The sequence below is a fragment of the Amphibalanus amphitrite genome, unplaced genomic scaffold (assembly GCF_019059575.1).
Source record: "Amphibalanus amphitrite isolate SeventyFive unplaced genomic scaffold, NRLGWU_Aamphi_draft 001278F_arrow, whole genome shotgun sequence".
NCBI lineage: Eukaryota > Metazoa > Arthropoda > Thecostraca > Balanomorpha > Balanidae > Amphibalanus > Amphibalanus amphitrite.
The window spans coordinates 111,306-137,347 of NW_024882771.1; the positions used below are offsets into that span (position 1 = coordinate 111,306).

The 26,042-nt window shown below is 54.9% G+C and overlaps 2 protein-coding genes across 2 annotated transcripts in view; one reads left to right on the forward strand and one right to left on the reverse strand.

Moving 5' to 3' along the window:
* The window catches only part of LOC122371783 (E3 ubiquitin-protein ligase HERC2-like), a 64,612-nt gene extending 38,584 nt beyond the window's left edge, over positions 1-26,028 (reverse strand). The window contains exons 1-26 of the mRNA XM_043348477.1: positions 25,959-26,028; positions 24,984-25,252; positions 24,534-24,703; positions 24,027-24,254; positions 14,457-14,615; positions 13,617-13,738; positions 13,097-13,252; positions 12,622-12,745; positions 12,098-12,244; positions 11,623-11,841; positions 10,935-11,033; positions 10,672-10,802; positions 10,376-10,491; positions 9,895-10,002; positions 9,338-9,547; positions 8,844-9,022; positions 8,293-8,490; positions 7,640-7,868; positions 7,224-7,334; positions 6,648-6,807; positions 3,975-6,406; positions 3,496-3,769; positions 3,009-3,233; positions 2,332-2,617; positions 1,848-2,046; positions 1,403-1,566 (exon numbers count right to left, since the gene is read on the reverse strand). Coding sequence (XP_043204412.1) covers positions 1,403-1,566; positions 1,848-2,046; positions 2,332-2,617; positions 3,009-3,233; positions 3,496-3,769; positions 3,975-6,406; positions 6,648-6,807; positions 7,224-7,334; positions 7,640-7,868; positions 8,293-8,490; positions 8,844-9,022; positions 9,338-9,547; positions 9,895-10,002; positions 10,376-10,491; positions 10,672-10,802; positions 10,935-11,033; positions 11,623-11,841; positions 12,098-12,244; positions 12,622-12,745; positions 13,097-13,252; positions 13,617-13,738; positions 14,457-14,615; positions 24,027-24,254; positions 24,534-24,703; positions 24,984-25,206 — 6,669 coding nt within the window. The 5' untranslated portion in view covers positions 25,207-25,252; positions 25,959-26,028. The remainder of the gene's footprint in view (positions 1-1,402; positions 1,567-1,847; positions 2,047-2,331; positions 2,618-3,008; positions 3,234-3,495; positions 3,770-3,974; positions 6,407-6,647; positions 6,808-7,223; positions 7,335-7,639; positions 7,869-8,292; positions 8,491-8,843; positions 9,023-9,337; positions 9,548-9,894; positions 10,003-10,375; positions 10,492-10,671; positions 10,803-10,934; positions 11,034-11,622; positions 11,842-12,097; positions 12,245-12,621; positions 12,746-13,096; positions 13,253-13,616; positions 13,739-14,456; positions 14,616-24,026; positions 24,255-24,533; positions 24,704-24,983; positions 25,253-25,958) is intronic.
* LOC122371784 (collagen alpha-1(XI) chain-like) lies at positions 19,981-23,493 on the forward strand. Its single transcript, XM_043348478.1, has 2 exons — positions 19,981-20,106; positions 20,399-23,493. Exons 1-2 carry the CDS (start codon positions 20,101-20,103, stop codon positions 23,195-23,197), a joined length of 2,805 nt encoding a protein of 934 aa, XP_043204413.1. The 5' UTR covers positions 19,981-20,100; the 3' UTR covers positions 23,198-23,493.
* Positions 26,029-26,042: the final 14 nt, after the last annotated feature.

A 26,042-nucleotide genomic window follows, 5' to 3' on the forward strand; every position in this document is an offset into this window, starting at 1 on the left:
ACAAAATTGCCATCACTATTACAATTAACCCGCGCCCCAGTGGCGGTCTCAGCCAACTTCGCCCTAGTGGGGGGGGGGGGGGGGGTCATATGTTACCACCCACCTCTAACTCAAAAACTAAGAGGGCTAGAAAGACGCGGTAAAAAGCAGTCGATAGCTCTCAATGCGTACGTTTGAAAGTATTTCGGGTCATTTTTCACCTTAGAGCAATATTGGGGTCACCAGAGGTCATCAAAGGTCAAAATTTGCCAATTGTCATATTTTTCAGAAAACATGCCGCTATCTCAGGAACTATGGTACCTAGCTAGAAAAACGCATGGAAGAGCAATCGATAGCTTTTGAACTCTTCTTTTGAAAAGGTCATAATCAATATTGACCTCAGGTCAACGGTTTAGCCTCCAGAGGGCAAAAACTCCAAAAATAGCTGTTTTTACGAAAAGGGTTTTTCGACAATAAATTTCGACTACAAAAAGCCACGACATTTCTATTGCCAGAATCGTGTTCCCCTCGCCGAGACGCGTCGAATGAACTATAAGTTGACCTTGAAAGGTCAACTTGAAAATTTGACCTCAGGTCAAGGTCATGACCTGACCGGAAAAGGTCATGTTGCATATCAGTCGATGCGTCTCAACAAGAAAAACACAATGAGACCATCCCCAGCGTTCTATCTCTTTCCAATCGCGAGTTATTGGCAAAAAAAACTGTTTGTAGCCTCAAATGACCTCGGATGACCTTTCTAGAAGCTATCAGCAAAAATGACACCTTGGTCATCACGAGTGGACTAAATCATTGTGATTCTGAAATATTTGGACTGTTCCTATGCGTACACACGGATCTAGAGGCATTTTCATTTTTTTTCCATTGACTTGTAATGGAAAAGTCACGCCACTGACCTGACCTTAGGTCACGGATATAAAAAAAATCCGAGATATACAAATTGTAGGCGCCCATAACAGCATGCAATCCACCAAGTTTAAACCTTTCTGAGTTCTGACAAACACTGCAGGCTGGACATGATTGCAAACTTTTTTTTAGGCTTGGTCAGTTAACTTGACCTGGTGACCTGACCTGACATGACCTGGGGTCAAAAATTTCACACATTGTCCAAAATTGATGTACCAAAAGCTATCTTAAGCGGCCCGCGGTTTTTTATTCACACGCAAAAAACGCGACAGGGTGGTAACACATGCCCCCCCCCCCCCCCACTGGGGCGAAGGTTAATGTAGTAAGAACACTGCATCATCAGTCAGTCTCATGCAATTCCTCCAGCTTCTCTTTGCACCGTGCTTTGGCAGAATTCTTTCCCTCGTGGCATCGAAAGTTGACAGCAATTCACTCCCCTCCTCGACCCTCTCACCCCATACCGTGGAACCACTCCTCCCCTTCCCCCTCCTCTCCGTACCGTGACGATATCCCTGAGCAGCGCGGTGAGACGATGCACTGCCGCCTGGTCGGCCGTCTCTCCGTGTAGTCCCAGCGCCAGGGTGTGCGCCTGCAGGAGCCGCTGGCAGCCCTGACGGAACAGAGCCGTCGGCTGGCGACTCTCCGAGGGCGCCTCCGTGGCGGCTGGAACGCAACGGAGAGGGTGAGACAATGGCACATTTCAGTTGGGAGGACTAGCAGCATATCCGATGAAACACGGCGCCGGCAATTTGTCGTTTCAGTCTCCCTTATATGACACGGGACACACCAGGTCACCCAGCTACACCATTCACTCACAATGGCTGACTTACTATGTTTACAAACAATAGGTGACTTACCATGTTTACAAACACCATTCTAAAGCAGGACAAAACCACACAATCCCAAAGTGACAACACCCACCACCATCCTACTCCCCAACTCACTGAGATCATCGTCATCGTCCTCATCATCCGAGGACACGGGCTGCGGCACGTCGGCCAGCTTGAGGTCGTAGCGGCCCTCCTTGCCCATGCGGTACGAGTTGGTGGAGCCGTTGTCCCACTGGACGCGGATCCAGCCGTCCTCCCCGAGCTCCCCGATCACCACGCCCTCGCCGGACGGGGCGCCGGACGGAGCGCCGTCCTGGGCACAGGGCAGCACAGTCAGACAGTGCAGGGGAGGGGAGGTAGGGCAGGCCGGGAGAAGAAAGACAATACAATTTTGATTTTAATAAGCTTCCTGGGCATTCCATCCAGCCCATTTTACCTCAAAGTAACAAACGTGAATTGAGTATACATGTCAATACACATATTGCATGCAATTGCATATCAATGCAATTGCATATCAATTAACACTGAACAGGCGTCAGCCAGTCATGGGCTTCGTCTACCGAAATTATATCCAAGAGGTGTGTCCAGCCCGACTCACCTGATCTCCCCACTTCCAGTCCTCTCCGCGCACCACGCGGGTGCCGATCTTCATGAGCGCTGCCATCTCGGGCCCTGAGAGCTGGTACTGCGGTGTGGGCTGCCGCTCCACGGCCTCCTCCAGTATGGCCGGCACCGAGACGGGCTGGTCGGGCGGGCCGGCCGGGTCGGGGCCGAGCAGCCGGAGCAGGGTCTGTACGGTGGATAGGAGCCCGGAGCGCAGCAGGAGGGCAGAGACGTCCGGCCCGTGGTCGCCGCTGAGTACCACCAGCAGCGGCAGCAGGAATCTGGCGGGGGATCGGGAGGGAGGCGAGCGGACACGCCTGGGTCAAAGAGAGGCAGAGAAAGGCAACGACACCCCGGGTGTAATTGATGTTACTCCTATGCAATTCCTATGTTTCTGTATGTTTGAGAAAGTGTTGCATAAACCAAGGCCCTGATCTCATCATGATTTTCTGACTTCTTCTTCCTTCACTGATCTGGAGGCATCTTCGAAAAAGTTCGGCTCCAGCTTATCCTGCCAGGATAACTATCCTCACAAGCGGACGACCTCACCAATCGCTAAATACTACCCACTGGCTTGTCATCATTCCCGCTCCGTCTTGCTCCCCGACACACCCTCCTGCAGTTTCAACCTCTCAACCCTCCCTCCCTCCCTCCCTCCCTCCCGTCCCCCACCTGGCGGCCGGCAGCGTCGACAGTCCGTTCTGATCCATGTGGTTCAGATTCTCCTTCAGTCGGGAGGACTTGCAGCCGCGGCCGCGGAACTGCAGGTCGGCAGCTGCTGCCAGCTGCCGCAGCTGCTGAGCGGCCAGCGCCGTCAGCCGGCCGTGCTGGACCAGCAGCTGGGCGCGCTCGTACGGCCGCACCAGCTGCACGCCGTCCAGACAGCACGGCGGGGGGCTGCGCGGAGAGAAGTGACGGTCAGAGGGAGGGCTGCAGTGTGCAGTAAGATGTCAAATTTGTTACATAATTGTGATGAGCGGCCATTTCATATTGCGATACTTGATGACTGGTACAGGCCGGCTACAGGCAGTCAATGCATGAATATGAATCCACGAGCATGAATTAATCATCCCTCATGTCATGACTGTCAAATGCATCTCCTGAAATTTTACCCCAATTCCACCTATCCTTCGCCAGCTGCAGTCCCCGTCCACTTTACCTGTAGTCGGGTTTCAGTGTGGGCCCCAGTCCGATCCAGCCCATCAGTAGGTGGAGCCGCGCGGAGGGCAGCAGGTGTGTTTTGGCCAGCAGTCCCTGGACGGTCTGCAGTCCACGCAGCCGCAGTCCAGCGCGCTCCGTCTGACAGAGCAGCGCCCGCTGTACGGCGCCGGCGTCCACCGCCGACTGGGTGACGAAACTGGCGATACGGGCGGCCACCTCCAGGGCGGCAGATTCCGACGGGGAACACGAGTCGCTCCACTGCGGAATGTACGCTGGAACCAGGCGAGAAGGGATAATTCAGGTTACGTCACAAGTTCGTTAAGGTTATGACGACGAGTACAGCTTACAGAAGCATAGGAAAAGCAAAACAATTACATGAGGACAGCACCAGGTGAATGACGGCTGGTTAATTTAAAGGAAAAATACGGGATAAAACGGCGAAATGTAATACACTTAACGACATAACTATCCACTTACCGTGCTTCTTGGCGGTATCCACCGGCGGCGTGGTGGTCTCGCCGTCGTCCACAGTCACCTCCAGTTTCAGAGCGAGCTTCTCCAGCTGATCCCGCCGTCCGTCGCCCGTCTCCGCCGCTGTCTCAGGACCCTGCTCGGCGGCCGGCGGCGGCGGCAGCGGCGCCAGCCTCAGCGCCGTGTCGGTCGGCCAGCTGCGCCGGTTGTCAGGCGCGCCGCCGGCCGCCGGAGAGCGCTTCCTTCTCCGCCGCTGCTGCTCACTCAGCACGGCCGGCGGTGCCGACTTTTCCATCACCTTCTCGTCTTCGTCTCCGTCCTCAGTCTTCTCAGATCTCTCGTCGTCGACTAGCTTCTCGGAGAGGGCATCTTCTTCCAGTTTGTTGGGTCGGTCAAAATCGGTCACCTTCTTACATCCATCTCCGATGTCCAGTTTCTCTGAACGGTCCTCATCTTCATACTTCTCCAGTCTCTCCTCGAGCTCGGCTAGTTTCTCGGGCAGCGCCTCGGCGGCCAGTTTCTCAGATTGTTCCTCCTCTTCTTCCTCAGAGGAGCAGCGGTCGTCCTCGACAGCCGGGCCTGGGGGTGGAGACACGGTGGGACCGAGACCGGCCGCCGTGGCCGGCTCCTCTGTCGTCTCCAATTGCTGCTTCTCTGCCTCGCCCTCTTCAAGAGGTTCCTCTTTCAGCGAGCCGACCGCCGCCGCCAGGGCGTCCTGGGATTGTATGCTCTCATTGAGAATATCCTCTGGTTTGACGTGCAGCGTCCCGGCCCTGGACTGGAGGATCTGACGACAGGCGGCTCGCCAGCGGCTCTCCACCCGCAGCAGAAGTCTGTGTCCGGAGGAGCTGCGGCCCAAACCGGGCAGCGGCCGCACCTTGTACAACAGAAACCGACACCTGTCGATCGGCTCCGCGCACACCTCCTTGTAGCTGGAGTCGAGCTGCTGCCTGGTGCGGATCAGGGACAGTTTGGTGCGGTGTACCACCCGCAGCAGCTCCGGTATCGGCTCTGGTAGCGGCGGCAGTGACTCCACGTCTGCCCCGCCGTTGACGAAGGCCGTCAGCCGGCGGTGCAGGCCGGTCTGCCGGAGGACGGCGGCCAGCAGCAGCCGCCCCACCTGCTCCACAGGGTGATCGGCCTCCACCAGCAGCGGCATCTGCAGGTGACGCTGCTGACAGTGGCGCGACACGGCGGCGCCCAGACGGCGACCGCCCTCCTCCTCGGGGTCCTCCGCGAACGCTATGATGAGTTTCACCGTGTCCTCCATGGTATCAGAGTTCATGTGCGCCTTGAACGGCGAGTTGCTCGTCTCTCGGTCTTTGTCCACGTCCTCGGAGCCCTGGCACACTCCCCGCTCCAGCCCGCCGTCAAACACGCCTGTCTCGAGTACGGGCGCCGCCTGCAGCTCGGCTGGCTGAGGCGGCGTACCGCGGTACAACGCCGCTGCCTGGAGTCCCAGCAGCAGCGACAGGGAGCGCTCCGTGTCCACCAGAGGTGAGGAGAGGGAGCTGATGTCCGCGCCCAGCACCGCTGCCGCCGCCGCCGGCGGGTCGCCGTCAGGGTCCAGTAGCGGCCCCACCAGCAGACCTTTCAGCAGCTCCAGCGCCTGAGGCGAGTGCTGCGCCGCCTCGAACGCCTTGGTGACATCCTTACCGGCCGAACGCTGCAACAGCTCGGCACCGCACGGCGCTTCCGCTTTGAAATCGTGCACATCATACACCTTCCCGGCGATGACCAGCCAGAGGCCGCCGTCGCGGTTATGATTTTCGACATCCGCCCGTCGGATCACGGGTACTTCCTCGTTGGAGCGCACAGAGTGTGTCGAGTGGGAGGCGCCGATGATGCCCGGCCAGGCGAGGTCCTCGGCGTCCTCCCGCTCCGCGCCGGGAGCCAGTCGGTTGAACCTATCCAGTGTGTCTAGTAGCGGCAGTAGCGGCGCAAACAGGTTCGGTCGGCGGAGCGCCGGGCTCCGCTGCTGTAGCATCAGCAGACAGAGCACCAGCTCCGGGACCAGCACCCCAACCACGTCCTCTCTGAGAGCGGCCGCCGCCAGGGCGAACAACTTGGCGCCGCCGGCCGCCACGCCGCACGCCACCGATAGTGTGTCGTTCACAAACACCAACAGCAACTGCACGTACTTCGCCAACAGCGAGCCCGCGCCGCGGTCGTGACGCTCGCGTTTCTCATCGCCTGGCGCCGGGTCGCCCAGGTGGTGTAGCTCGGCCAGTAGTAGCCGCTGGAAGCGTACCAGCAGGTCCAGGGAGGCCGAGCGGCGCGGCCCGCTGGTCTGGGAGCCGACGGACGGGACGCCGGCGGTCGGCGGCGGCGGAGGCGGCGGCAGGTCCGGGGTAGACTGGGACAGGGTGGGTGACTCGGCGGAGGCCGTGGAGGCCGTCAGGGTCTGCAGACGGTACAGGGTCTGAGACGAGATGTTCCTGCCGGCGAGAGAGGAGTGACAATCAGACGGATCGTTGCGGAGCAGTCACGAACAACACGCTGTACGAAGCATCAACAGCGCGACTGACTCACACCTAATACACAATTGTGATTATAATTTGAGGCCAATCAAATACAATTTCTTCCCGGTAACCTCATTAACGACGGAGTTGTAGCTGACCTAGTACGGCCTTTGATTCTACCATTACCGGCCGACGTGTCCTGACGCGCCGAACCCACCTGAGGAGCTGTTTGACCAGGTGCAGCAGCGGGATGGGCGGCTTCTCGCCGCCGGCTCCCTGCGACCGCTTGGTCTCGGCCTCCAGCTGCGCCTGCTCCGTCATCATCTGCGACAGCAGCACCTCCTTCTCGCCACCCTCCTCCAGGTCCTGGACTTCGACTGGGGGACGGAGGGAACAGGGTGGGTTATGTGTGCAACAGCGGGATCACATCCAGGTCCTGGACCTCGACTGGGGGACGGAGGGAAGCAACGGGTGCAATAGCGGAGTGTCTTGGTTAGGAGTTACGATTCGGGCACCAAACGTAAACCAACTGGATACAGTTATCCGACGGGTACAGTTATCCGCGTTATCCGATGTTCTTAGAGAGTTTTATCATCGCAGTAGGCTGAAAAGCTGGCGCATCAGTCAAATTTCATCGGAATATTAGAAAATTTAAAATCAGACATGCTCGAAAACATGCCTCTCCGGCAAGCACACAACACTGTTACAGGCAAAGGTAGATCAGGGACGCGAGCCGTGCTGGCGGCTCTGCGTCAGTGACGAGACCAGGTGCAGGTCGGGTGAGGTCACATACCTTTGACGGCGGCCCTGAGCGCCGTCTCCAGCCCTCCATCGGCCATCAGTGAGGAGACAAGCAGGTCTGTCATGAACAGCCTGCCCGGGCTGGGGGAGCCCACCTCACAGCCTGTCGAAAAATAGAGGGGCGGAGGTAAAATAGAGGTCAGGCGACGACAGACAGCTGGAAAATCTCAAGATGTCGGCGACAGGAGTAGGGCCAGGTAAAAATCAAACAAACAACGAACTTCTTAAAAAAACCTATCCGCTAACCAGACAGAAAGTTAGCAGAAAGTACGCCAATATTTACGAACTCAAATATAATTCGAAACCAATGATTCACAGCCATCAGTGAAACAGCCTCCTTTCCTTCTCCCTATCCCTGAAGTTCATGTCCCTCCCTCTGACCCTCTAAGGCAGCCATCCACGGAGTACCTGCGTGCGGTAGCAGCGTGGACAGAGTCTTGGCGCGTTCCTCTGCGGTGGGCAGCAGGGCGCTCCATCCGACCTTCAGCGTGCCCTGGGCGGCCGCCTGGACGGCCGGCAGCACTCCCGAGCCACTGGCCAGGTCCACCACCCGGCACCGGAGCGAGGCCAGCAGCCGGGAGCCGGCCGAGAGACCCAGCTCCGACAGGGGCACCGAGTGGGTGATGGCCACGTGCAGCTGGGGAGCGAGAGGGGAGATGGTCAGTCAGGGGATTGGTAGCGGTTATCTTGAGATATCTCATAGTTTTCCTAAAATCCCTCCCGTCCCAATGTCCTCTTTAGAAGGCTCTGACAATCCTCCACTGCTGTCCTCCCCTGTAGTGTGAGCAGTCTCAGCGCGGCCACCATCGTACACTCGTTCTACTGAGGACAGTCCTCCCCCTCCCCCCGAGGACACTGTCCTATCCTCACCTGCAGTGTGAGCAGTCTCAGCGCGGCCACCATCGTACACTCGTCCTCCTGAGGACAGTCCTCCCCCTCCCCCCGAGGACACTGTCCTATCCTCACCTGCAGTGTGAGCAGTCGCAGCGCGGCCACCATCGTACACTCGTCCTCCTGAGGACAGTCCCCCCGTCCCCCCGAGGACACTGTCCTCTCCTCACCTGCAGTGTGAGCAGTCTCAGCGCGGCCACCATCGTACACTCATCCTCCTGAGAGGGCGGCCGGGCGGCGGCGGCGGCCGACGGAGACGCCCGCTCCATCATACGGTCCAGGTAGACAAACGTGCTCTCGGAGACGTCCACCACGAATGGAACGCGGCGTGGCACCTTACTCTCCGAGCCCAGAGACCAGGCGAACACCTGGGGGCGCGAAGGGAGGGGGTGGTTAGAGAGTGGGACGGGGGAGGGCTTTGAGAGAAACAGAGAGAAGGATCCTGTTTTGCGGCGGCTGGGTGTGGTAGGGATTGCCCACTAAAAGAAGTCACTATATTAGGGGAATAATAGAAGACCGCGTGTAATAATTGTGACCCACCATATTTATCTCGAATTGAATTGCGTAACATTGTTTACATTCTGCAAAATCACAGAATAGCAATTCTACAAACAGAACACCTGCCAAAAGTAGCAGCCAGCTCCTTCCTAGTAAAGGAAAGCCACCACACCAGCTGATGTCCTCCATTTCCTACCCATCCCCACTTTCCCCCGCCACTCACCTGAGCGGGTCCACAGCACACTCCGAGCACTGCCCGGCCCTGCAGCTCGGGGAGCGGTGTCGGCGAGGGCAGCACGGCCGGCCGGCCGGCCACGCCGCGGCCCCAGGCCAGCGCCTCGCCGTCCTCTGTCAGCGCCAGACATGTGGTGACGCCCACCGAGAGCTGGCGCACCTTACGGCCTGCCGGGGGAACGGGGTAAGTTGGAGGAAAATGAGAAAGAGTAACATGAGAAAGGGGCAACTGACATTGTCATACGCAAGATTCCTTTACTACCCGCCATACGCACCTTATTACGAAAACCAACAGCAAGGACTTATAGATACACCCATGTATTCATAATTCAGCTATGAAGCAGGTTCTATTACGCATTACAAGCCGATACCATGCATTCTTCTTTTCTCATCGAATCAATCTACTCCGCTGTTCAGTAACCATCGTCAATTTTGCCTTATTTAATCCTCCCTGCCTTTCTGCCATCCCACCATCTTACTCACCTGCCAGCGCCTCGACTTTGAGCGGGTAGCGGGCGTGCTCCTCGGTGCCGTGGCCCAGTCGGAACGTGTCCCCCTTGCCCCAGGTGTAGACGGCCCCGGTGTCGGTGAGCGCGGCGGTGAACTGGGCGCCACTGACGGCCCGCACCACGCGCACCTCCTGCAGTCGCTCCACCAGCTGCGGCACCCGCGAGCCCTCGCTGCCGCCGCGGCCTGGTAAATGGGGAGCATAAACGGTTACCGGGACAGCCAGAGTAATTACGGTCATAATCAAAGCCACAACGGTTACAGTTAGTGCTTTAGTTAGAGCCCCAGGTTCCATTCGCAATAGCAGTCATAACAGATGCCGCTACAATAAATCTGACGAATTGAATCACCCTGATGGACACAGTCAAGGGGATGATCACGGGTACGATCCCGCAGAGCTATCGCGGCTGCCACCGACTCACTTCACAACCACCTTACTAAGACTACAATGGCAGGCACTGAGCACACAACATAGTTATACAGCTATGGTACCGAGTGATCTGTCTAATATCGCTAGACATGCGCTTCCTCACCGAGTTTTCCGTAGTCGCCGTCGCCCCAGGTATAGACCAGTCCGGCGTCCGTGACGGCTACTGTCTGGGCATCGCCGGAGCCGCAGCAGACGTCTACTACACGCTGACCTGGGGGGACAGGGGTCAGGTCAGGTCAACCGAGCCACATCATATGTTCACCACTCGGCCAGTGGGGAATAGAGGTCAGGTCAGGTCACCAGAACCGCAGGATACGTCCACCGCACGCGAACCTGAAGGATATAGGTCAGGTCAGGTCACCGGGGCCGCAGCTCCGATGACCGTCCGGTGACGTCCACCACCTGCTGACCTGCGAGGGACAAAGGTCAGGTAAAGTTAGATCAAATTACAACACACGCCCAGCAACACTGACTTGCAAGGGACACATGTCCGCAGGTAAAGTCAGGTTAGAATATAGCTTGCAGCTGGGACCTCAGTTCTACCTCCCGGTGATCACAGCTGATCATACTGCGTCGCCACCCACCTTTGAGTGCCTGCACCAGTGTGGGCAGGTGGCAGTCCTCGAAGTTTCCGTGTCCCAGCCGTCCGTAGTTACCGCGGCCCCACGTGTACAGTTCGCCGCAGCTGGTCAGCGCCGCACTGTTCAAAACAAAGGGCAGGAGAGGTTAGCCACTTTCAGCGAGACGGGAAACGATTAAAATGCCGATGCAAGACATAATACGACGAAATAGCGTATAAACGCGGCGCAGCAAAGCTGTCTCCCTTCAAAACAGTTTGCAAAAAACATCCGCTGTGTCAAACGTCATGTGACCATCTGACCTGTAGGTGGATCCGCAGCTGGCGGTGGTCACGTGTTTTCCGGCCAGTGCCGCCACCAGGACGGGCGAGTCGTGACTCTGACAGTCTCCGTGGCCCAGCCGGCCGCCGTCGCCGCTGCCCCACGAGAACAGCTGCAACACGCAGCAGGGCCGATACATCAGTTACCGACCGAAACTGGATAACGTTCTTAACAGAAAAATACGGCATACATTCTTCGAAACGCACGTTCTATATCAAAATGGTTCGCAAGTATTTTGGCTCACCTGTCCGTCTGCGGTAACCACCATGTAGTGCTGTCCCTCGGGGTGGGCCGACACATACACCACCTCCTTCTCAGAAAGACCCGTTACTGGCGTCAGAGTCTGTGGAAAACATAAACAGGTCACACAGGGCTCCCAGTCATTGGCAATGAAAAGTGCGCGTTCATGATTATACCAAGTATGTCATGGGTGCCTATGCAGCGATGACATAGCAAAAAGCATACATACTTTTAGCGATAGAAGGCTGATTCCTAAGAGGTCATGAACATCAGATGAGAAGAAACGGCACACGACTAATTCGTATCAAGCTATCCTATTAAAAAACACGACATCCTTGCGTCCGCTTTAATCACTAATAAATCTACCGTCTCGTCATCGCTTAAGTCTTCTTTGTTTTTGTTTCAGACTTATATTAGGGAAGTAAACATATACACTGTACATATGTTACGAATCAATCAAAATATGGTGGTCTACCTGCTTTCACATACCCATGCATACATAAATTATATTCAAACACTCACAATGACGACAAACCCAAGTGTTCGACATTAGCGCCCGGTCCCCACAGGTCGCCTGGCCGTTTTACTCCGCCCCCGGGGGTTCCTTGCACGGCTCGGGTGCTGCCGGAGCCGGGGTCGGGAAGGAGCTGCGCCGCACATGAACCAGTGCCGTAGCGGCTTACCCTACCCACCTGTTTGTCTCTGTTGGAGTACTGGACTGTATACACCACCCCGGACTGGGTAAGGACCAGCGCCGCCTGTTCCCCGCACGCCATCTGACGGAGCCGCTGTTCCCCCAGTCCTTCCACCGCCACGGCGCCGCTGGTGGCCGAGCCGGGACTGCCGGACGGTGAGACGGGTGTGCCGCCGCCGCCACAGCCTATACACAGCAGCTCCTGGCGGCCAGAGTCCTGTGGAGGGGTGGGAGAGGACAGAGAATTAAGCCACCGTCCACATAGAGCAGAGTCCTGATGGCGGGGAATTAGTGGAGGGTGGATAGGGAAATCAGACGTACAAGCCGTGTAGGAGCAGCATCAACACTTCCACACGTCCTATCCTACCACCACACATATCCACACAAAGATCAAGTTTACCAGACATAGCTGCTCCATGCACGCCACAACAACCACTTACAACGAAGTTACCACACCGAGCAAATCCACGTACCTTTTCGGCGGCGCTGTCGGGCTGTAGCGGCGTGGCGAGCCGGTCGAGCAGGCAGAGGGTAACCACAGCCACCTGACGGAGGTCCACGTACATTTCCGGGTCCTCGGGCAGGTCGAGCAGACGCAGAAATACCTCCGTCGGGGACATCTGGCGACAGAGGGGAGGGCGGTTAGATTAGGGCTAAAGGGGTGAAAAGAGTACAGTGGATGGGACAGGGAGGATAGAGCAGCAGCAGCAGTCAGTTGGTGGGGTAGGTAGAGAGGGTAGGGGCTACATTGGGGTATAAATCTGGAAGCCATGCTCTACATGACACATCATTTTAGTATCTTTTGTTTCACATGCACGATCAGAGGCATAAGAATGCATTTCGCATAGGCATCCGACACAACCACATCATAAACCTCAAGCAATAAAACCCCCACCCCCTGCTTCCCTCTGTCCTTCCCCGATCGTCCACCCTTGCCTCTCGTCTCTCTCACATGGTCCACCCGTTTCTCATGCCCCATCCCGATCTCCGAGCTCACCGGTCCAGCGGTGAGCTCCATATGTCCACTGGGTGAGGCGGCCGTCCCGCCTGGTCCGGCGGCGACCGCCCTCAGTCGGTGCAGCAGCGGCAGCAGCGGCGCGGAGCTGCCGTGACGCCGCGTTCTGTAACGAGCGACGGGGAGACCGCTGTCAGAAAAAGGTTTGGTTGATATATGTTGACGGTGAGCGGTGAAGAGTTTTGAAGCCTTTGATCATCCCAGTCTGCAAGGGAATCTCCAAAGCAGTACAGCGTAGTGGTAAAGCCATCAACAGCCCGCAGGCTAGAAGTCTTTTCTACATACCCACTATAAATAATTATCAAAAAAAAAAAAAACTGGGAGGATAAAAGCGATGAAATCAACTGAATCATCAAACTAATATGACATCAGTTCTCACTTCTCATTTCTCTTTCGATCAATATCCTCCCACCAACTCTCTCCAGTCCAGCATCTCTCCCCCCTAGCCGACCGTTACCTATTATCGGCGGCCGTGTGTCCGGCGGCGTGCCAGATCTGCAGCACGAGCAGCAGCACGCTGAGAAGGTGGCTCAGAGCCGCCCGCTGCACGGCCAGCTCCAGGAGAAGCGACAGAGCCAGGTGGCGGTCCGAGGTCGGCACGCCGCCCACCTCACTGTGATAGGGGGACACGCGGGTCAGTGAACACACATCACTGTCATAGAGGGGACACCCGAGTACCAGGGTCACATACAGAAGACAACCGGGACATTGGTGGAGCAGACACGCGACCGAGCTAACCAGGGCAATTATTTTAGATAAAACTTACAAAGAGCTATCTATCGTAAGGTAGCCCCATTAACAACTACTGAAACCGTCGCTGGAAGCGATAAAGCAGCAGCCAGCGCCTCTACTGATCCCGAAACCCATGGTTGAGCTCCACACATCATACAAAGTTCCTATAGCTGCGGCGCTGAAGCCCACACAATCAGCTGAAGTTCCTCTGCCGTAGTGGTGGGAAGTAGGAAGTAGGAACTAACCCCAGTACGACGGAGCGCAGGAAGCGGCTGGCCTTTTCGACCACCTCCAGCCAGACGGGCGACACCTGGTCCTCATCAAACAGATTTCCCTCGGGAAGGTAACGCAGCGCCTCCAGAGACTCCTGGCGGGCGAGACGGGAAACACAGCGCGGTCAGCAAGCAGAACTCGGCAAACGGTGGGGTGGGAGGGAGACGGGGAGAATAGTTGAGAGTTGATACGAATGTGGGGTCAGTCTACATGACTGATTGCTGGTAATGGGATGATATGCAATGTTCATGAAGAATCTACACGCATCCACACACATTGCATCGTCGTGTTGCACTTTCAGTATTTGCACGCTCCAGTGATCACTGTGCTCGTGAAAGCATTCCGAAACTTCGCGTCATTGTGTCTATCGCGATTGTCGGAATGATTTCTCGCGGAAATAGTTACAATGAGTCCAGTTGGCCACCTGTCCCTGCGTCCGATTTAGCACATGCTCGCACCGGCACTGACAATGGTTGGGTTCACAGACAGTTATGCATGTCATCTGGATGCTCCGGACGCGTTTCAAAGCACGGCCGAAGCACACAGGAGTCACGAGATTAGAGCTCTAACTTTGGGTTGCTAAAGCGGAGTTTAAATGGGTTTGTCGTTTCTCGAAATTGTAGTTACTTGTGTCGTAATTAGGTAATGCCAGAGACACCCTGAGCTTTTCCTCCCAGTAAGCAGAAGTCAGAGTCCTTGGTGCCATATTGGTCTCATGCGAACAATTAGGGTCACCCGTGCTACACGGTCACATATACCTACATGTAGGTAGAAAATAGCGCTTATATTCTGAGTCGCCCAGAGTCCCGCACCTTGAGCAGGTCGGAGCAGATGTCGGTGTCCTCTCCGGAGCGCCAGGCGCGGCGCAGGAACGCGATGGCGAACCCCATGGCGGCACGAGAGCCGACACGGGCCAGGCTGTGGGAGGGCGGCTCACCGCGGCCGGCGGCGCCGCGGCCACCGGCCACCACCTGCGGGCGGGGTACGGGCACGGTCAGACGGGGTACAGACAGACAGGCGGGTACATACGGGGTGTAAAAAAGTACACACACGGTCAGACGAAAATACAAGGATTCCTAGGGATTCCGTTTGGATACTGATAAACAGGGAAATGAGAGATTTAAATAAGATTGCGAGACATGCCTCCCGGCAATAAATTGACAGTTCGGTGTCAGCGTGACATCTGTACATGCTGCGTAGCGACTCTCATTGTATCTTATGGTTAATCATTCACGACATTGAATGCTGCAATAAACGATCGTCAACAGCATATAACAAGCCGGTACCATCACTGCTGCAACAGCCAACAACCAAACGAGACATCGTTTCACAAACAGTGACAACAATCTTTAATAACAAAATATTTACAACCTTCTCATAAACCAAAGTATGGTAATTTCATGTGATCACTTGGGCACACTATTAACAAGGGAAAGTGAAAATATCTAGCCCGTAGTGCGCGACTGTGACTGCAGTGCTATCCCCTGAGCGTTAGTGGCAGTCTCCCCATCAGTGTTCGTACTTTGAATGCCTGGGTTGGTATAACGAGCCGGATAGACGATACCTTTGGCGGCATAGACTGACCGCGAGAGACCAGCAGTCTAGTATTTGTGCTAATTACACCACTCATACCCAGCATAGGTATGACCTGTCGTTAGAAACTGCAATGTCGCATAAGAAAATAACACGAAACCACGGGAAACTGCATAGCAAACGAAAAAGTAGCACGGACCATCGGGAAACTGCAGAAGCGCACAAAAGAATAGCATCATTGCATAGTGCAGCCTTGCCAATCAATATATTTGTTTGCCACTATCAACAATTCATGAGAATATTCGCTACCCTGCTAGTTTCTTTTCTCCACTGCACAACGAAACGGACTCATTGTAGAAACTGACAGAAACTCTGCCGGTGGCCACGTTTTCGGAGCAGTGGTACACACGCGGCTTTTGTCGTGTTCCGCCGTCAGCGCTCTATGAACAGACGCACTCGGCGCTACACCGCGGGGGGCGCCGAGTCTCTCATGCTTTCCGTCTTCACCAGCATTCTTCCAGCCCGGACCGAGAACACAATGCTCCCGCCTGGGTGGCTAGATTCCATAAACGTCCGTGGTAAAGAGCTATCCGGGCGAAACTGGCGTCTTGGGTTAATCTGGCGTCTCGCCGGTGACGGCGGCAACGGCGATGACGGTGATGACGACGGTGTTGATGACGCAACGGCACAGGATGACGCCCCGGGGGCGGATCAGGCGCCGTGACCGGTCTGAGCAGCGGAACAGTGCGCGTGTCGCCACCGGTCACCGGCTGGTGCCGGGAACGGGAGACACCCGCTGTCACCGCGCCGAGATTAGAGCACAGGCGAGCTGCGGAACACTTGAGCTGGATATCGACCGACTAGAGACTACAGTACAGAGACTGGAAAGCCTTAGTTAGAGTCTTCCTATGCTAGTGACTCTTACAATCTATAGAACGTAACTATCGGACTTTTTTCTGATCTCTGTAGGATTGTGAAAATGAGCATTTATATACCTCAACAATGTCTCTTCTCGTGCTAAGGTATCAAGTGATGCTTCACACTTAGCACAAATGACATCGTGTCGGGCTAGTGCGGCATTTCACGATTTTTTTCTCTCTCGCGTCTGAAAACTCGGGTCATTACATCGGACAGAGCGCGCCGCTTCCCACCTCGCCGCACCGTATCAGACGGTGTGTCACCGTGCACCAGCGTGTCATATTGAGTGTGTCTGTGTCAGAGTGTGTCATACAGCGTAACATACTGGGTTTGTCCGTGTCTGAATGTGGCATACAGCGTTTCATATAAGGTGAGTCCATGTCTGAGCCACTGAGTATCATAGACGGCGGAACGGGGAGGGCACCGGGGCACAGTGCCCCCTTTGATTTTGGCATTTTAACATTAGCCCTATGGGCGTTGCATGGCAAGAATGGGACCAAAAGTCGGCAGTGCCCCCCCCCCCCCTAATTGAGGGTGTTCCGCCGCTACTGCAGTGAGTATGTCATACAGCGTGCCATACTGGCTTTGTTCGCGTCTGAATGTGTCATACAGGTCAACATCGTGCTCCAGAGTGTCAGTGTCATAAAGCATAATGCCGCGCTGTGGCGTGTCAAATAAGGTGCCACCGTATCCGAGGCAGTCCAATAATGTCAATGTGCCCAAGCGAGTCATACCGCATGTTATCCTCCTCAAATAAGTGTCAGGCAGTGTTCCGTACCCGGGCATATCATACAGTAACAAAATGGTCTGCCGAATCTCTCCGTGTCACACAGTAGGAAGCCAGATGGCAACTGTCGACGACCCACAGCGGTCTTCCACAGACGAACTGCAGCATGGAGAAAGGCGGCCGGTCGAGTGTTGATGTCTGCAACATGACGCTGCTTGACTGGTGGGCCCAAGTGTGTGTTGAACCCGGGACAGAGGAGACAGAGCAGAGAGAGGAGGGTGCCGGGAGGGGCGGAGCCAGTCACACGTGACGGTGCTGACAGCTGGTCACCCGATGACGCCCTGGCGTGACGTTCATGGCGCCCGATGACGCGCAGTGTGACGATGACCGGGACAGCGGCAGAGCTGGCTCGATCTGGTTCAGCCCGGTCCTAGGTGGAACCATGAAGGGAAGTGAGTTGAAGTTTCTTCATGGTCATAGAAGGCGTGAACATTTACGAAAATCGTTAATGACCGGTGATCAGCCAGAGTCGTGGAATGACCCGATGTGTCGTAACAGCAAACTTCCACAGAAAGTCTGCCGAATTCGCACGCAAAAACAACAGTGAGTCCTTGTCTGTCTGTTTTAGTAATGTCAGTCTCAGATGTTCAAGCTGGATATGATCCAACACCTGGTCAACGGTGGTGGGGACCCATCTTGCAAAGTTTGCAAGTCTCGGTAGATATGCCTGAGATGCATGGCGTCACCACATTTTGGCAATCTGTCCGCCTGTCGATCGGCGGTAACTAGGAGCAGATGGTCATTGGTCACTACCTGCCATCGGCGACAGATGGAGGATGACATAGATGACACGCTCCAACCCTGATACGTTCGGCAGGTCCCCGCTCTGTGACGGCAATAATTTCAAAATATGGAGAGTTCGAGAGTTCGCTACTAAACTTACCGGACTAAACTGAACGAAAAAGCGCACCTGAAGCTAATCGTCAAGTGGCTTGGTAAACAAGCCTCTGAAGGAGCAGAGGTAAGTTCTTGTCTTCCACAGCGACCTGAAATGTATTCAGTCCGACAACCAGGACCGCTCCATGCTGATGCGTCACGAGTTGTCAACCTCCACACAAACCCGTTCCCATTATCCGCCAATATCAGCTACATCCCGCCTACCAAGAGAGTCACGCAACCGGCCACGTTCACGCATCGCTTCCGCCCCCCCCCCCCCCTATTCCCGATTCTCCCGCCCGACATCTAACGAAGTGCGCCGTGACTGCCCGGCCGGTGGGCTCCCACCCACCCCGGGGTGCCTTTCTTCGGTCCGCGCCCACTGACAGCTTTCCTGCACGCCCCGGGTCAGGGGTGAGTGCCGGTGGGGGGCGTTGCGGCACCTGTCCCCCGGTTACCTCACGGGTGTCTGACCACTGAGCCACGCTGATGATCGAGGCACGACACCCCCAGTGATCGAATGGCCGCGTGCCGCTTGCAAAATGGATGCTTGAAATGAACAAAAACACGACATACTGTTTGCGCAAGATCGTATCACAAAATGGACAGAGCTTTAGCTGCACGCAGAGATGTATTCAGGTCGTGATTAACTGAGTGCAAAGGTTTACCCCCCCCCCCCCAAAAAAAAAAAATCCAGAGCAGAAGAAGACGTGGCGAAAAATTCAAATGAATGCCAAAACGTGATGATATTCCGGCCAAAGAAGCAAAGAAACCGAGCCAGAGTTCGCTAGGGACCCCCTCCCCCCAAAAAAGGAAGTTTAAAAACATGTGAGACGACTGCTTTAGCAGCAAAGTGATACAGTGGCATAAAAATCACAATTTCTTCGTTTTGTTTAACGAAAACATAAAATTCTTAACATAGCTTATCAACTTTAATCTTAAAAAGGATCCAACAAATCTGCCCATAAGTTGTAATGCAAATATCTTAGGCGTAGCAAAAAGACATTTTTTTTAGTGACCAGGCGCAGCGAAGATTGTTTTTAATGACCGAGAGATAGCAAGCATTGATATCAGACATAACGTTTAAGCCACTGAGAATAGATAAATACGATCATGACCTTTCGCCACTGCTCGTGTGCATACAGAAAAAAAAACGTTTAGCCCCCCAAAACAGAAAATAAAGCATCCACGCTACCATTCGCTCACAGTAGCGGATATGCAGTCAAATAACGCAAATGCGTGAAAGTGTCAATGTAAATAAGAAGTTTTTGTAGGTGATGAGGATCGATCGCACAACAGTTTGAAAACGTTTATTTTGCCCACCGGAATGACCAAACCGGTACAATAAATCCAGCAGCAGAGCCAGGGAAAATGTGAAGCAAGAGGCGTTAATTTGTCTGTTGGCACTGATAGTGGAATTGGGTGAAAATACCATCCGACGTACGACGCACAGTTTCTAACAATGTTTTTTTTTTAGTCCAAATCAGTCCCATTTACCTATCAGAGTTCAACAATGTGGATGTTGTAATGATTAGTCCACAAAACGGGCAAAGTACAGATACAAGCTAAAACCATCGTCAGCCACATGAATGTTTACGAGATATGAATTTTAAAAGAGCTTACAACACAGTAGAATGTCTTCAACCTATCACACTTAAAACAAAAACAACACGAGGGGCTAGGGACGTTAGGTAAGGAATCGGATACACGTTAGGTAGGGAATCGGATAAACATCATCCCTGTTTCTGTTTGGAGAAAAAGATAAACTAAGAAGCATTGTCGATAATAAGATGTTTACAGAAGAACCTCATGCGCAGGACACGATAGGGTATGCGCAGAGCACCATTTCTGGGGCAGGAAACATCACCAGTCCGACACAAAATGACAATGGAAGCTAAGAGGAGCACCATGCCGATCACGACTGATCCCACCCACCGGATACGGAAGGCATCAGACTATCAGTGCCGAGTCGCGATTCCACCCTAGGGCAATCTCCACCACACCTCAGGAAATGGAGCAGCCACGACCTGGCCCAGAGGCGGCCCACTGATGATACCGTAACTCCGGAAGGTGACGAGTGGGTGGTGGGCGGTGGGCGGTGGGCGGTAGACGGCGGGCGGTGGGCGGTAGGCGATGGGCGGTACACGGTAGGCAGTGAAGAGTCGTGACCGGTGACCGGCCGACGGCACTATATAGCCGCCGCGCCGCCGGCACTTCCCCACAGTCGGCCGCCGGCGCCGCCACCGACAGCAGCTCAGCCCAGTCGAGCCCAGCTCACCCGCCGGGTGCAGCCGTCACCAGCGCACCGTCCACCAGCCGGCAGAGCGCGGCCGAGCGCGGAGATGAGGGTGAGTAGACAAACGCAGAGGTGTGACGGCCCCGCTCACCCGCGCCGCCCCTTCCGGGACTGTGATGTAGCGGGAAATCGATTTAGCCACATGATACCGAGATAGGCCAGCTGCTGGTGAGTGCTCGTTAGCGAAGCGTGGCTGTGACGATACCTGAAAGAAAGTGAAATTACCGATGGTATCTCGTTAACGCTGAGTTAGTCGAAACTCGCAACAACTTGCAATCATACCGTGACGGCCGGCGGGTTTGATTGTAGTGATTATCATCTCATGGCGATGGTTTCCCTCGCAGGTTTCTCTGATGATCATCCTGTGCGTCGCTGCCGCCACGGCACATCGACACAGAAGGAGTCTAATCGGCGAGCTCGGGAGCACAGAGGGCGACGCTAAGCCGACGATCGCGGGCGATGAGGCAGACAGCAGTCAGGAAGACCTAAAAAATGGTCACACATACGGCACGCCAGAGGATCCTGAGAGCACTGAGGATGAAACTGGCGGTGACACCGGTCTACCGACGAAGGAAAACAGTGAGAAGCTGAAGTCTGTCGACAACCAGAACAATGCCGACAAATTGGAATCTGCTGACGTGAAGGTCGAGGGCAAGGACCAAACGCCAAACGAGATCGAAAATAACGTAGAATTATCAGAGACTAACGTCAAGGCCGAGGAAAAAATCGATGAAGTCCCTCAAAACAATCGTCCAGAGCCACCCACTCCAGCAGAGGACAGAATCTTTGAGGAGACTTCTGATGATACCAATTTAGGCGAGGACCAGCAGGCTGCGGAGGGAAAGCCCTTTGTGACGCTGGCCGATAGACTGAAGCGGGGCTATGAAGAGGATCTGGCCGTGGCCCAGCTGACCGCAGGGTACGGCTTCAAGAAGGGTTCGGGGACGGGCAGCGAGGCTGGAGCCGGCCAGCGCCGCCAGGGAGGACGGCGGGGCGCCGCGCAGAGGGGATCCGGTCGGAGGCCGGCCCCCGTCAGAGGCTACCGAGAGGGACCCGTCCAGGCGGGAGGTCACAGCGGAGGACAGGGCGCCGACAGAGGCTACAGTGGAGCTCAGAATCCAGTCCAAAGTTATAACGGACCCCAGGAGCCCCCTGCAAGCTACAATGGACCAAAGACGACTCCGGAGGGTTATAATGAACCTCAGGAACCTATTGGAGGTTACAATGGACCCCCACAGCCTTCTGGGGACTATAATGGACCCCAGGAACCTGCTGGAAACTATAATGAGCCCCAGGAGCCTGCTGGAGGTTACAATGGACCCCAGGAACCTGCTGGAAACTACAACGGACCCCAGGAACAACTCGGAGGTTATAACGGACCCCAGGAGCCTGTTGGAAACTACAACGAGCCCCAGGAGCCTGCTGGAGGTTACAACGGACCCCAGGATCCTGCTGGAGGTTACAATGGACCCAAGGAGCCTGTCGGAGACTACAACGGACCGCAGGAGCCTGCCGTCGGATACAAAGGACCCCAGGAACAGCTTGGAGGTTATAACGAACCCCACGAGCTTGTTAGAGGTAACAACGGACCCCAGGAACAACTCGGAGGTTATAACGGACCCCAGGAGCCTGCAGGAGGTTACAATGGACCACAGGAGCCTGTCGGAAACTACAACGGACCTCAGGAGCCTGCTGGAGGTTACAAAGGACCCCACGAACAGCTTGGAGGTTACAATGGACCACAGGAGCCTGCTGTAGGATACAACGGACCTCAGGAGCCTGCTGGTAGTTACAACGGACTCCAGGAACAGCTTGGAGGTTATAACGGACCCCAGGAGACTGCTGGACGTTACAATGGACCACAGGAGCCTGTTGGAGGTTACAACGGACCCCAGGAACAACCCAGAGGTTATAACGGACCCCAGGAGACTGCTGGACGTTACAATGGACCACAGGAGCCTGTTGGAGGATACAAAGAATCCCAGGAACAGCTTGGAGGTTACAACGGACCACAGGAGCCTGCTGGAGGTTACAACGGACCCCAGGAACAACTCGGAGGTTACAATGGACCACAGGAGCCTGTCGGAAACTACAACGGACCTCAGGAGCCTGCAGGAGGTTACAACGGACCCCAGGAGCCTGCTGGAGGTTACACTGGATCACAGGAGCCTGTAGGAAACTACAACGGGCCCCAGGAGCCTGCTGGAGGTTACAATGGACCACAGGAGCCTGCTGGAGGTTACAACGGACCCCAGGAACAACCCAGAGGTTATAACGGACCCCAGGAGCCTGCTGGAGGTTACAATGAACCTCGGGAGCCTGCTGTAGGATACAACGGACTCCAGGAACAACTTGGAGGTTATAACGGACCCCAGGAGACTGTTGGACGTTACAATGGACCACAGGAGCCTGCTGGAGGATACAAAGAACCCCAGGAACAGCTTGAAGGTTACAACGGACCACAGGAGCCTGCTGGAGGCTACAACGGACCCCAGGAACAGCTCGGAGGTTACAATGGACCACAAGAGCCTGTCAGAAACTACAACGGACCTCAGGAGCCTGCAGGTTACAACGGACCACAGGAACAGCTTGGAGGTTACAACGGACCTCAGGAGCCTGCTGGAGGTTACAACGGACCCCAGGAACAACCCAGAGGTTATAACGGACCCCAGGAGCCTGCTGGAGGTTATAATGGGCCCAAGGAGCTTGCTGGAGGTTACAACGGTCCCCAGGAGCCTGCTGGAAGTTATAACGGACCCCAGGAGCCTGCTGGAGGTTACAACGGTCCCCAGGAGCAGCCTGAAGTTTACGGTCGCGAGCGGAGTCCGTCGGGCGCGCACGGCGGCAAGGCGGCGCCGCAGTACGGGCCGCCGCGGCCGTACCAGTTCCAGTACGGCGTGCAGGCCGGTCCGTACGGCGGCGCCATGTTCTCGCGCACCGAGAGCAGCGACGGCAGTACGACACGCGGCAGCTACTCGGTGCTGCTGCCGGACGGCCGCACCCAGCAGGTGCACTACGACGCCGACCACCGCGGCTACGGCGGATACAAGGCGCGCATCACCTACACGGACGCGCAGAAGGCGTCACAGAAGGGGTACGGCGCCCCACAGCAGCAGCATCAGCAGCAGCAGGGATACCAGTAGACAAACAACGTCGTGGTCGCAAAGGAGACGAAGTCAGGTGATAATGATGTAAGCGTAATAAGTAATAAGTGGAGGTTGTGAGCGCCACAAGCCATTGTCGTTGATGAGCTAAGAAGATCGTTACTGTCGCATCAAACTAGATGTATTTCGAAGTCTTTCACTCAGTGTTGTCATATGAGCTCAGAAACTAATGCTAGTTGTTATGAAATGTTCATGAACGTGTTGGCGCATGTGTATTTCTACGGAAACCGTGTATATTTACTGGCTTGTTAATAAACAGCAATATGCATTTCTAAGGCGTGGGCAATATTTGACCGGCAGTTAACCATATGCCAGAGCGAGTGACAATCATTTAACAGACTATGATGAAATAACAGTCCTTCAAAGCCGATGAGATTTTCAATGGTCGCCACAGAAAACATTTTCTATGTAGATGGTTGTAATTAGTCGCTGGTAGGCGGGTATTCCACCGGTTTGTTCAATCACTTGATGTGTCTGAATTTTTAGTAAGGTATAGGACGAAAGTGAAATCACGGAATTTCCATATCTGAGCCCTCAATCGAGTTGGCACTAATCTGCACCAACTCAACTTCATACCGAATTCACGACGATGCTACCCTTGTCACATTCTCTCTGCCCGTCGCTATAACTGTTATCTTTCCTGTCAGCGGCCTATTACAGCTCTCCAGCGCCCTCCCTGTCCTCATCGCTCCCTTCCCGATCCCACTCCTCCCTCCCCCGACCTCACCACTCCATCCCGATCCCACCCGTCCCCCTCCCCTGACCTCACCCCTCCCTCCCTGACCCCACTCCACCCCGTCCGACTGACCGCGGCGGCGGCGGTGCGCGCTCCGGTGTCGGACGCGTCGGCCGGCGGCTGCGGCGTCAGCGCCGTGAAGTAGCGACGCGCCACGGCCACGCGCTGACGTATGCGCAGCGCCGACAGACAGCTGAGGCTGGCCTGCGCGGCCGCGGCCATCTGCTCGCGCTGCAGGGTGCGCAGGCAGGCGGCCAGCTGCTCGGCGGAGGGCGAGTCCGACCACTGCCATGGCTGCAGCTGGGGGACGGTACAGGGTGGGGGTTAGCACACAGATACATGGGGAGAGGTAGCGTGAGGTCCGAGGAGCCATACAGAATCAAACCACCTCAACTAAGTTCATGACAGGGTCTAATGTCTCACATAATCCTGCCACCTGAGCATAAGCGGCATAGCCAGCTTTAATCGTTTGCATACAAAAAGGCTCGAATTTATATGAAAAAAAGAAGCATATTCGATCTAGCCATCAGATCAGCGTCACACTACCCCTGCCGCACCTGATCCCCACCGTAAACCCACCTGAGCACGTGATGATAAGGCCGGCTCGTCACTCTCCGTTCCCTCCGCTCCGAGCTCGGCGTCCAGCTGGCGGCAGGGGCCGCAGTTGCAGCCGTATCCCGGGCCGCACAGCCCGTCGCAGCAGGGGCACGTCAGGGAGCGAGTGCCGCAGTAGAAGTGGCCGCTCTCGCCTGGAGATGTAGGTAGGCATAGGGGGTAAGTTGGGAGTGATGAGCAAATGGATTATTAATTGGAGCAGGCAAAACTGTTTGAACAATGACATGAAAATGCTGTGGTGACCACAAAGTGCATTGTCAACAATGTAACATACCTACAGCATACATATTGCTTTGTTTTTTTTTTACCAAAATACTCTCTGGCCTCTGCCTATCAATCCACTCTTCCTAATGCCCCTTAGGAAAGCAACCTCCTCTGGCTATATCAGCTTTCCTCTTCAACCCCTCCACACACCTCTCCTGGCGACAGCTCCAGCCGAGTTGATCACGCCATCGGTGAAGGCGCCAGTCAGCTCCCCATCTGTCAGCATCTGATTCCAGAGCCGACAGAGGCCGTCACGACTGAACACCTCCTGTATGTCTAGCTGCTGCCAGCGGGCATCCAGGTGGCGCTGGCAGCGCAGGGTCACCCCGCCGCTGCTGCAACCACCACTGGTGCCGGCCCCAGAGGCGCTCATAGCTGGGTGAAGAGCACTAGGAGGGTGGCAGTTTTCCCATCGTCACCTGAAGGTCAAGTGCCAAAGTGAGAGATAAGTAAATAATGAAATGACTGCTGCAGCTGTAGATTCAATTGTAAAATATAAAGCATTGAAATGTGCTGAGAAGCCAAAAACAATCAATTTGCTTAGCACTTTCAGGTGAACTGTTGATGTCAATGTTCAGATTATGTTTTGTATCTTGTGAGTTTTTTTCTGACAGAAAAATCACAAGCCACATGATTATTTATTATTCAGCCTTAACTTTGCAGAAAAGCATCATCAGCATCATGTTAAAGGGCTGCTGATTTGAAACATAGGATTTAACTGGTCTGATATTATTTTTCACATCAGCTGTAGCCTGTAATTTTTGCATTAATGCCAACATCTATGAGCTGCAGAGTTTTGAGGTCATCTGTAGAGTTCATCTGTGAGCTGGTTTACATGTCGGCAAAACTAGCCTCTGATTGACTTTATTATGACTAATCAGCATGAGAGCTGAAAATGATTTTGACGTGTCTCACAAGTGTGTGCCCATTGGTTCCGAGTGACATAAGCGTGACTGTTCCACCAACCACCCAGCGGCCCAGCCATACCAATAATGGTCTAGTGAAAACCTGATAAGCACCCTATCTTCGATTATCTCTTTCAAACATAGTTTATATTCCTTTCCAGCTCAATTTTAATTGTTTGGAGCTTTGAGTTGAATTGAGACGATCATGAAATTGACCTACCATGAGAATTGAAAATGAACGTCTTGATCCTGGTACCATGAATGGCACGAAGCACCTAATTACTGAGAAAAGCAATTAGCTACA